At 51.7% G+C, this 11,898-nt stretch overlaps 1 protein-coding gene across 2 annotated transcripts in view; it reads left to right on the top strand.

The window, feature by feature from the left end:
• Positions 1-3,358: 3,358 nt before the first annotated feature.
• The window catches only part of CNN3 (calponin 3), a 28,299-nt gene continuing 19,759 nt past the window's right edge, over positions 3,359-11,898 (top strand). Inside the window, exon 1 of one of the 2 annotated variants that reach the window (XM_077905512.1) lies at positions 3,359-3,561. In XM_077905512.1, coding sequence (XP_077761638.1) covers positions 3,505-3,561 — 57 coding nt within the window. In that variant the 5' untranslated portion in view covers positions 3,359-3,504. Of the gene's footprint in view, positions 3,562-4,549; positions 4,852-11,898 lie in introns of those variants that run through there. The other variant, XM_077905513.1, reaches the window with a different exon arrangement.

Raw genomic sequence — 11,898 nt, 5'->3', positions numbered from 1 at the left:
TACAACTCCCCAGCAACTGCTTAAACTGGGAATTCGGGAAGGTAGCACTGACCTCCTTAAGAGCATTTATTTCAAACTGTTTGTGTGTGTTAAAGGCGTTTCCAGCTAAAATACTTTGGATTGTTGGGACACACCCTGGAAGTTATTCTGTAATGTGAAATTTTACTCAAACTTGAGCATTTGCTGACACATCCTATTGTTAGAAATTGGGCAGGATTTTCTAAATCTACCCTAGCAGGGTACGTTAAAGAAAATACAAAATATGGGCAAAACAGCGAACGAACACTTGATGAAAAAGATACGTAGATTACAAGCACATCAATTTATTTAACTTTATTTAATTAAAATTAAAACTATGATGAGATACCACTCCACACTTATAGAATGGCTAAACCTAAAAAGATTGATTATACCAAGTATTGGTGAGGATATAGAGAACTGGAACTCTTACATGCTGCTGATGGGAATGCAAAATGGTACAGTCACTGGAAAAATTTAGCAGTTTCTTAAAAAATTAAACATATACCTTTCATATGATCCAGCCATTCCAGCCATATTTATCCATGAGAAATGAAAGCATATGTCCATAAAAAGACTTGCACATGAATGTTCATACAGCTTCATCTGCAAGAGTAAAAAACTGAAAACCCAAATATTCAATAAGGGAATGGATGTATACATTGTGATATATCCTTATCCTTCCCATAGAATATCACTCAGCAATGTAAAGGAATGGACTATTGCTATATGCTACCGCATGGATGAATCTCAGAGTAATTTTGCTGAAAGAAGCCAGTTAAAATGGAACACACAATGTATGGTTCCATTTACATAAAATTCTAGGAAACACAAACTGCGATGTAGAGACGGAAAGCCTACCAGTGGTTGCTCGGTCAGGTAGGGCAGCAAAGAGGAGAAAGAGGGAAAGATTACAAAGGTCCAATTTTAAGTAGACAGAGGTATCATTGTTTTAGGATTATTGTTATCCATTTCCAGAGCTTTTTCATCATTCCAAACTACCAAGTCTCTACCCATTAAACAATAAACCTCATTTTATTTTATTTTTTTAAAAGATTTTATTTATTTATTCATGACACAGAGAGAGAGAGAGAGAGAGGGGCAGAGACACAGGCAGAGGGAGAAGCAGGCTCCATGCAGGGAGCCTGATGTGGGACTTGATCCCGGGACTCCAGGATCACACCCTGGACCGAAGGCAGGCACTAAACCGCTGAGCCACCCAGGCATCCCAATAAACCTCATTTAAAAAAATATTTATTTATTTATTTATTCATGAGACGCACAGAGAGAGAGGCAGACACACAGGCAAAGGGAGAAGCAGGCTCCATACAGGGAGCCCAATGCAGGACTCAATCCCAGGACCCCAGGATCACTCCCTGAGCCAAAGGCAGATGCTCAAACGCTGAGCCACCCAGGCATCCCAACAATAACCCTCATTACACAAAACTCACCTTTATAAGTTTTTCATGACAAAATTGGGTATAATTCTTGAACATTCTATAAGGAATGAACTTTAGATTAAAATGATTGTGACCATATATTTTCCATCTCCACTGTACCTGAGATCTGGCCACCGCTTCCCATACTCAAGGAAAAGTGGGTGAGGTTTTGTCGATGACACATGGCCACTATCACACTACTTGAAAAACAGCCCAAACCGCTTGTCTCGATAATTGTGGGTCAATTGTGTCATTTGTGTGGGAAGAATGACCTAATTATCATTACTACCTCCCCTCCCGTCTAAATTAGCAAATCACACGTAAATCATCCACTTTCCTCCCTATTAGCCTCCCCCACTCCCCCCCCCCCCCAGGCTTTCCTAAGTCCAGAGCCATTTTCTGCACTTTCTCTTAAAGTTGCTTTATTCATTTCTGTTCCAGGGTGGCTCAACCATGGTAAGATGTTTGTCTTCTGATCCCATGATCTCTTCCGGCAGGGTAGCTGGTGTTTGGTAACAAAACTCATACTGGGATCTCAGGGGTTGACACACGTCGCAGGTGTGCCCAGGAAAGTGATGACAAGAGGCGAAGTTTTGCAGATGGGCAGGCCTTGGCCAGGATACTTAGATTTCTGAGTTTCATTTTCCTCATCTCTGCGACGGATATGATGCCTACCTGCTAGCTATTGGTAGGGGGGGATGAGATCGTGTTGGGGAGACGCCTGGCACCGCGCTGGGAGCTCGGGCGAATGGTGACGGTTAGGCTCCCTTGGTCCTGCTATCAAATAACTTCGAGATCCGAGGAAAGCGAGTGGTGGGTGGGCAGGAAGCAGGGCCCCTAAGAACGCAGGCCGCTTCAGGTCCCAAGGAGGGCACTTGGCTCTACACAAAGGTCTGTTATTCAAAGAGGCCGCTAGATCAAAAAATAATGAAATAAAATTTAAAAAGTAGAGCAACAGCCACCTGGGTTTTTGGACTCGCTGAATTCCGGATAAAGATGCTCGTAAAAAGAGGAGCTGGTGCGAATCCAGAAAAGGACTCGAAACGCTCCAGGCTTTGCCATGGCACAGTCCCCGGCTTTTTCCGCAGCGCATTTGGACGCGGGGAGGGGAGCTCGAGTTGGCCCAAAGCCTCGGCCGTTCCCGCGGCGGCAGCAGGGTGGAGGCCAGACCCACAGGTGCGGGGGGCTGCGAGGTGCGGGGAGGAGCAGGTGTCCGTGGGGGCCCCTTGCCTCGGGCCCCGGGGCTCCGAGGCCGCTCGTGGTGTTCCCCGCGGGGGTAGCCCCGCGCCCTGCAGGCGCTGAGCCCGGGGCCGGGGCGCGGACCCGGGGGCCCCTCCCTCCGCCTGCCCCGGGCGCCGCGGCGGGGGCCCGGACCCGGACGCGCGGTCTGGGCGGGGGCAGCCCCCGGACGCCGACGCCGGGCAGGGCCCGCTGCAGCGTCCCTCCGGCCCCGCCCCCGGCCCCGCCCCGCTGCAGCCCCCCGGCCCCGCCCCCGCCCCGCTGCAGCCCCCCGGCCCCGCCCCCGCCCGGCTGCAACCTCCCGCCCCGCTGCAGCCGCCCCCGGCTGCATCCCCTCGCCCCGCCCCGATCCTGCCCCTCGCCCCCCGCCCCGCTGCAGCCCCCCCCGGCCCCGGCCCCGCCCCCGCCCGGCTGCAACCTCCCGCCCCGCTGCAGCCCCCGGCCCGGCTGCATCCCCTCGCCCCGCCCCGATCCTGCCCCTCGCCCCCCGCCCCTCCCGGCCGGAGCGGGCCTCGCGGCGGGCAGGGCGGGGAGAGCGCGGCGCCCGCGGCCCGGCGGCCAATCCCTGCAGGCGCGGGGCGGGGCGGGGCGGGGCGCGGGCGGCGGCGGGGACGGGGCGCGGGCGGGCGGGCGGCCCCGGGGACAGTCGGAGCGAGCCGCCGAGGCACCGCCCGCGCCCGCCGCCGTCTGGGCGTCTCCGCGCCGCCGGGGAGCGAGCTCCGAGGTCTGCGCCGCGGCCACTGCTCGGGGCCGCAGGGGGAAGCCGAGCGGGATCGCCGAGCGCAGCCCCTGCCCGCCGCGCGCCGCCATGACCCACTTCAACAAGGGCCCCTCCTACGGGCTCTCGGCCGAAGTCAAGAACAAGGTGGGCGCGGGCGCGGGCGCGGGGGCGGGGGCCGGGGCGCCGGGGCTCGCGGGGCGGGGGCGCGGGGGCGGGGGCGCGGGGTCCTCCCCGGCTTTGTTCGGCGGCGACCCCCGGGGGTGCGGCTCCCGGAGCCCGTCGGCGGCCGCGGGTCGCGCCCCTGCGGGGAGGGGGCGCTCTGCCCGGTCGCCGCCCCTAGGTGGGGCCCGTCGGGGAGCGGGGCCCCGGCGCGCACCCCCCCGCCCGACTGGCCCCCCCGTGCCTCGCTGCTTCCCGGGGCGGGGGGTGACCGCGGGGCGGCCCGCGCACCCCCGCACCCCCGGACCCCCGGACCCCGCCCGGGCCTCGAGGCCGCCGCCGCCGCCGCCGCAGACAAAGCCTGAGCGCGCCGCTTGCGGAGTGGTGTCTGCGTAGAGTGGAGAGTTCAAGAAGAAAAAAGCAAAAAAAAAAAATAAATAAAAGTTTGTGGCCCGTTAGACTTTTAACGATATCGAGGACGTCGCCGCGGGTCGCTTTTGTGTGGCGCGTCCTCGCCCGGCGGCTGTGGCGCTTGGGCTCGGGTCCGCGGGCTCCCGCCTCGCCGCTGCCTTGGCCTGAGCACGCGGCGGGGTTACCTCCGGGACTCGGGGTCTGGGAAAGCGAGGAGAGGCGGCCCCCTCCCCAAATCCTCTCCTGCCTTCCTCCCCTCCCTCCCGCATTCCAAGCCCGTGACATCAGGGGCTTCGGGGGGAGAGCGCAGCCAATCGGCGCGGAACTGCGCACAGAACGCTCATTGTCTCCTCCCGCGGCGCCGGCCGAAGCGCCACAAAGGGGGGAGGGGGCGGCCGGGGTCCTCCCCGCCCCCCCGGAGCCGGGGCGCGTCGGGGTCGGGGTCGCGGTCGCGGCCTCCGCGGGGTCGGCGGCGAGCGCCCCGCTGCCCCCCCCAGAGCCGCCTCCCCCCCGCGGGGCCCCGGCTCCCTGGGCCCCTGGTCCATAGATTCCGAGCGATCGGTGAGGGCGAGCCTTGGGTTTAGCCCGCGGATCCCAAACTGGAGTGTGGAGGCCCTTTCCCTTGTGCGGTGGGCACGGATGGGCCGGTCCTTTCCAAGCCTTAGCACGGAGCTTTAGGAATCTTCCGAGGAACCGGCAGGTCCAAAGCGTTGGACGGGATGCCCCGGCCTGGCCTGTGCACGTTCATTTTAATCCGTCCTTGTGATTCTTGGCCCGCAGCAGTCGAGTCTCCCCACCGTTTGCATCGTAAATGAGGTCCTGACCACTCTGGCAGTCCTTCAAGGGACTTATTTTTCTTGGATGGTAATACCCGTATTAATTTTCTTTTTGCTGACTAATGAAGCAGCTTCCGCCCTTTCCCTGCTTTTTATTGAGCAGACCGACGAAGGAAATGCGGAGACCGAGGCTAGCTCGCCGTAATTATCAGACATTTTTAAAAACAGTAAAACCTCAGTTTTCAGAGCCTTTGGAAAGTTAGTTACGGCTTTGGGTTTCTGTGACTGTGGGTTTCTTCCTTTAAGCACCGAAGCCGAATTTTAACAAGCCCCTGCATTTATATGGGCCCTGCGCACAGCACCCTCTCATAGGAAGTCTTGATGTGAACAGCGCAGCAGCCCCCTGAGGTGGGAGGGGTGGCCGGGGCTGTCGAGCATCCGTGACAGGTCAGGACGCTGAAGCTCAGAAAGGGTGTGATTTGCTCAAGATCACAGAAGAGAGTCGGACTATTCTAAGAATTTTCACTCTAAGAGTGGTATCTTTGGGAAGTACTTAGGGATATTCTTAGTGAAGTCACCACTGTCCGCCCCACCCTCCCCACTTTTGCTGTCCACCTGTCACTTCTTGACATTGTGATTATTCACGCAACGCTGTTTTCATCTGTTCCGGGCTCAGAAACCGAATATCCACGTTTGCTAGGGCTTTTGTGTGAGATATTGCATTTCAGCTGAGGACGGCGGAGTGGGTGTATGGAACGTGAACTTTGACATTGCTTGGTGTGGATGCCTTTCGAGTTCTTCCTGCTTTTCCGTTATGAATTGCATCCCTGATAAGCTGCTTAAATATAAAGTGTTCTCTCCCCCCCCCCCCCTTTTAAAACTTCATTTAACAAAGTGGAAAGAATGTAAAGATCCTCAGGAAGCAGTGTGGGATGGACCTCGGAGTTGAGCAGACATGGCTTCTGGTCCTCCCTCTGCCACTTACTGCCTCAAATGATGTCGGGCAAATTAATGGGTATCTCTGTTCTACTTTCCTCATCAGCACAATGGGGGGAATGATCGTTACCACCCCTCAGCATTGCGTTGAGATGTGTGTTTGTAGGACGTACTCAGTGACATGTTGTAGCTATTAGTTCTTAGTGATAGACAACTGGTGATGTATTTCTTAGACTTGTCACTGCCTCTGTAAGTATTCCATTTCTATTAAATAAGCCTTTGGTCTTTTTATATTCCAGCTGTGAAAGTAGTTCATCAATGAATTGAAGAAGTCTTTGACCTTAAGGACTTGTAATTAGTAAAATTTCAGGGAAAAATCTGTCCATTTAAGATACTTATTTGACAACATGATAATACATGGCAAAGCATCAAACTTATTTTTAATGGGCAAGAAGGTTGAAAGCAGCCTAAAAAGGTAGATTCCTTCAGTATGGACTACAAACAACATCTTTAAACAGGAGGCAGCAACTTGGCAATCTACAAAGATCATAATAGAGTAGCAGGGTCAGGGCCAGTACAGAAGCTGGGGTAGGTGGGCACTCCTCAACTAGGAAGGTCTTACATGTAGTCTACAGGGGGAGGCAGACCCTTGACGGTGTGGTGGGGACCAAATTGAAAAGGAAAACACCTCTGTGCCTTTTAAGCTTTGAGAAAACACGACAGAGCCTCAAGAAAAGCCCAGTATCTCCTGATGCTTGGCTCTGAACAGGATGTTGGAGCCAGGGCTGAGGATGCGAGGCAGCACGCCCTCACCAGTCTTACAGCAAGTGGTGTAGGGAGCTTAGCGATCTCAGGGAAAGTGGAGGAAATCAGCTGTGTGGTGGGGGCGGGGGGGGGGAGTGCGTAGAGCTGAAATTCTCTTACCTCAGGATGTTTTTTTGGGGGGGGGGGAGTTTATCTGAACTATTAGGAAGAATGGTATTCGAATGTTCTCACAGTTTCCTACTCAGATGAAATACATCATCATTTGAGCAAAGTAGCTTCTCACAGAATCTTCTTGGTTACAAAATGGTAGCTCTCAACAGCTAAAAACCATGTTGGGAGACTTCTTACTAAAACTGTAAATCACTGAAGAGTAAGTGAAACAACCGTATAGTTATAATTCAATAGGACCAGATGTCCCATGAGTCCTGTCTGTCTGTCTGCCTTTGGACGAGTAGTTGCTCCAAGTTCCTAATCCAAGTTTAACCCCGGGGCGATTGTGGACTCCCGCGGTTGAGTATCCTAAGGTGGTCTGCCTTGTTTTGCTAATAGAGACCAGGATCATGGTGACTATGTAGATGAGTTTAGCTTTAGCTTCCTCACCCCCACTCTGCTCCACACCCAGCGTGGGGCTTGAACTCATGACCCTGGGATCAAGAATCCATGCTGTACTTACTGGGCCATCCAGGCTCCGCCAGGAAAGGTTTTTAGTTCAGAACTTCTGTCTATTGTCTCTTTCCACCAGCCACAAGAGTTCTGGTCTTACTCATTGATGAGCTATATCAATATCTATATTTTAGAATATAATTTGGCACATAGTGTGCAGTATTTCTGGATTTAATGAATTTATCCATCAGGAGTAGATTTTATTATCTTTAAAAATTGGAAATTAACTCCCTTGGAGTATTTTTTGTAAAAGAATTCTGTAGTGCAGTGTGATATTTTGGAAGGATGTGTTGATTTTTACAGCTTGTTTTTCTTCAGCTCTTCAGCTCCAGTATTACGTTGGAGAAATTATTACCTAGATAATTCCTTTGTTGTTGCTAAAGCTCTTTCTTAGACTCCCAAATTAGGGAGGAACAATAGTAGTCCCCTCTGTAAGACTCTGTGGGATGCCTGAATCTCCCAAAGACTACCTACGGAGTGGTAATTGAGCAGACCTGGGTCAGACATGCCCTTGTGCTTTACCTGACTTTTTTCCCCCCCTCTGTCTTGACCAAAACAGTTAAAATACATGTGCTACCTTGATAAAGGGGTACTATGCTTTCCTCTTTAAAATGCTGGGACTTCTTTACTCTGGAATTTTAGTGAAGATCATTATCAAGCTCACTATCCGGTGACCTACAGCTTTTTTTTTTTTTTGAAGATTTACTTACTTATTTTTGGGATAGAGAGAGAGCATTTGGCAGAGGGACAGAGAGGGGGGGGGAATTTCAAGTAGACTCCCTGCTGAGTGCAGAGCCATCCCATGGCTGGGTCTCACAACTCTGAGATCATGACCTGAGCCGAAACCAAAGTCAGATGCCCACTGACTGCGGCACCCAGGTGCCCTAACCCTCAGCTTTTTTACACTCTTTCCTTTGTGGAAATTGTACTGTTTGTCTGCCTCTGTTCACTCTTTTAGATTTCAAGGATAAGCCTGATGGTGCTCCTGGCTGGCTTAGTCGGTAGAGCATGTGACTCTCGGGGTCGTGAGCTGGAGCCCCCTTGGGTGTAGAGCTTGCTTAAAAAAATAAGCTTGATGAGGAAGACTGTGCTGCTACGGTCATTCACCAGAGGCGCATCCTTTCTCCCCGTACCATTTCCCTTCCAGGTTGGGATCGTGGGGGTTAGTGAGTGTTTTCACTTAAAAGTGTATTGTGAACCATGATGCTTATTATCTGTGACATTTAAAAAAATGAAGCACCATTGGATGGTTTTGGTTTTTCAGCCAGTTACCGTTATACGCAGGAGAATGAGAAGATGCTTTGCTCACCTTCTCAGTATGACTAGGAGATGGGAGGGGGCCCCTGTCATTAGAGTTTTTTTGGCAAGTTTCACTTTATTCTAGGCATCAGACTCCTACTGCATATATTCCACATGCATTGGTTCTTCTTAACTCTAAATTCCTAGCCACAGAGAGCTCTTAGCTGATACTCGTATGTACCTGTGCTCATGTTTTTGTTGAGGATTCCTTGAGCCCAGAGTAGATCCTGGTTGTTTGGGGGTCCTGAAGCATAGGCAGTTTGGGAAGGAAGAGGAGATGTCAATCATTCTACAAAATACAAGAATACCTTGTAAATTTTATGAAAACAGATGACCATGGGAATTCTTGTGGACTTAGATACCTATTAATCGTCTCCTTAAAGTAGAGAAAGTAGAACCTAGTGGCTACGAACGTGGACTGTGGGGACTGTCTGGGTTGGAATCTTGGTTCTGCCTCTTACTCAGTGACTTTGGGCAAGTACCTGTGTCTCATCTGTAAAATAAGGATGTGGAAATACCTACCTTTATAGGGCTGTTGGGAAAAATAAGTAAGGTAGACAATCCACGTCAAGTGTGTAGAATCATGCCTAGAACCCAAAGTGCCCATTATGTAAATGTTAGCCATTTTTTTCACTTTGCTGGCTGGTTCCCTGGCTGGTTCTCCGCCGGTTAGGCTCAGTCCTGTGTTTGGAGTTTCTCTTACCTTCTAGATATTGAGATTATCTCCAGGACTTGGACACTCATTGGGGAATCTGTATCTGAATGAGACTTCTGGCAGATAGGGGACCAAGATGCCAAGCGGTCTCTCTGGATTTCGCTGCTGTGTCAGGAATAGGACCTGCCCCTGGAGTCCTTATTCAAGACTCCTGCCCCTGGTGGCCTGCGCCTCCTCGGTGAAATCCCGGGGCCTCTAACCCTGATCTCATTCTGTCCACATTGCCCTCAGAGCCAGGGACTTCTGTGTGGAGCTAGGGGCTTCGCTTTCTGCCCATGTTACTATTTGGCTTTTTCTTCCTTAGAGATTGATTTTTGTGGAGATCAGAAAGCTCTTTCATTGCTTGGTTTCAGATCGGCCTCCTGTTCCTCCACAGGGGACTGACAAACATATCTACCTCTTCGTGTTTCTTTTCTTTCTTTCTTTTTTTTAAGATTTTATTTTATTTTATTTTTTTAAGATTTTTATTTATTAATGAGACACAGGCAGAGGGAGAAGCAGGCTCCATGCAGGGAGCCCGACGTGGGACTCGATCCCAGGTGTCCAGGATCAGGCCCTGGGCTGAAGGCGGCGCTAAACCACTGAACCTGGGCCGCCCAAGATTTTATTTTTTTTAAGTCATCTGTACACCCAGCGTGGGGCTGGAACTCCCAGCGCTGAGGCTGAGGGCCACAGCTCCCGACTGAGGCAGCGGGCCCACCTGCCTCTGGGTGTAGATCTTGGCCGAGCTGGAGGACTTCAGTTTTGAATGGTCCTGTGCAGGCTCCACCTAGACCTGTGAAGTGAGAGCAGGAGCTCAGATGGCGTAGGCCTAGTTTTCCTCCATGAGGCAGGGAGGGAACTTCTTCACCCTCTTCCTTCCGATGGGAAGCCTCGGGGTGAGCGCCACCCCAGTCCGCAGCGGGCAGGCCAGGGACGTGGAGGCAGGAGTGCAGAAAAAAGAGGAGGCCCTGGGGCTTGCAGGGACTCTTCTGGGCGGGAGGTAACCTAAGCATCCCTGGCCATTTTCTGGTCCTCCCTCACAAGTCTCCAGGGGATCCTAGTTGTGGGGCGGCTCAACAGAGCAGCCTGGGATTTCATGGTTGTTTCTGTCCCCTGCCCGAATGTTTGGACCCAGGCCTGTCCTCATTGTCCCAAGCCCCTCAGCCTGCTTATTAGTAGTGCACGAGGCTCTGCACACGGGGAGGGGGAGAGAGGGAGGGAGAGAGCGAGCGAGCTCATGTGCTCCCTTAGAACAGTTTTCTGTCCCTCCTTTTGTTTCACATGGGAGGAAATAGGAGAGAAAATAATCAATACCATGTGTAGTCCGTCTCTCCTAATTCAAACATGTGATTCGACTTGGAATGCAAAAATAGCCAGAGCAATCATAGCTCCAGTCGAGGATAGAAACTGCACTTAGGTTAACCGTCGCATTGTGAGCTGGTCAGCGTCCTTGGCCCTCAGCGGCGAAGCTGGAGCTCCGGGGCCTTTCTCTAGGGTTCACAGACGGCCGCCCCCCGCCCCTGAATGGGCTCATTCTCTGCTCTGAGGACTGGAGGGCATTTGTCTCTACTTTTTCCTTCCCCTTCTTGAGGGACCTGTATGTTGTCTGAATCCCTCAGCCCCACCTGATCTTGGCCACACACACGCACAGGCGTGAGCTTTGCCAGCCAGGCTTTCATTTTGAATTTTCTTCCTCTCTGGGCTTGATTTTTTTTTTTTAATATTTTTCTTTTTTTCCTCTTTTCAGTGACTGCTCCACTGTTGACACCCCTTCCAGCGTTCCGTCTTACCGCACCTTCTAAAACACGCGTGTCGTAGGAGGCTCTTTTTATAGGGGCCAGTGGAGGAGTTAAAGTGTTTTTCGTCTGAGACATCCCTGCCAAGTATCCTATGAACTTTTGAACCATACCGGCAACGCCCTTTGGGACTGCAGATTCCCCATGGGCTGCTTTGAATCAATGTTTTCTCGAACTCTGCAGCATATTCATGGTGCATCAGTCTGATACGGTGATGGTGGTAGAAGTGGCTTTAGGATGCACTTTTCTCCACGAATTGAAAGGACTTTATTTGAAGCCACAGTCTAAGGCTGCTGGCTAATCGTCCCCTAGCAGCACCGCAGCTCCCGGGCCGCAGGATAGTAGAGGAGTGCCAGTATCCTGTATCCCTGACCCCTACCCAACCACTTGGGCGACTTCAAATATCATTCGACCATTTTAGACCTGAATTAGAGTCTGTGGTATGGATCCCTGTTGTTCACTCACGTAGAAAAGTGCACAACTGTATCCCTGACCCCTACCCAACCACTTGGGCGACTTCAAATATCATTCGACCATTTTAGACCTGAATTAGAGTCTGTGGTATGGATCCCTGTTGTTCACTCACGTAGAAAAGTGCACAACTTTTGAGCTTAACATTTACAAGTGTTCTAGGTAGTACCAAATAGCCCCCTAAAAAAATCCATTTATACTTCCCACCAAAGTTATGAAAGGGAAGGCGGCTCCCGTCTTGATGCTAAAAAGGAAACAACCAAACTATATCAGAGCGGCCTTGTCAAAATCCAGGTCACTTGCTTTAGTTCATTATTATCAAGTCACGAGTCACTGACATTTGTAACTCCTACTCTCTCTACCACCCCACCACTCAGGTGACAGTTGGCAACAGAGTGAAGTAGGGGCATCTCTCTTACAGATTATTTGACAAGGAGGAGGTTTTTTTTTTTTTTTAAGATTAAATTTATCCATTTGAGAAGAGAGCATGAGGGGACGAGGAGAGGGA

The sequence above is a fragment of the Canis aureus genome, chromosome 8, assembly GCF_053574225.1.
Source record: "Canis aureus isolate CA01 chromosome 8, VMU_Caureus_v.1.0, whole genome shotgun sequence".
NCBI lineage: Eukaryota > Metazoa > Chordata > Mammalia > Carnivora > Canidae > Canis > Canis aureus.
The sequence above is the reverse complement of the archived record's forward strand: the minus strand, read 5'-3'. Positions and strand labels throughout refer to the sequence as shown.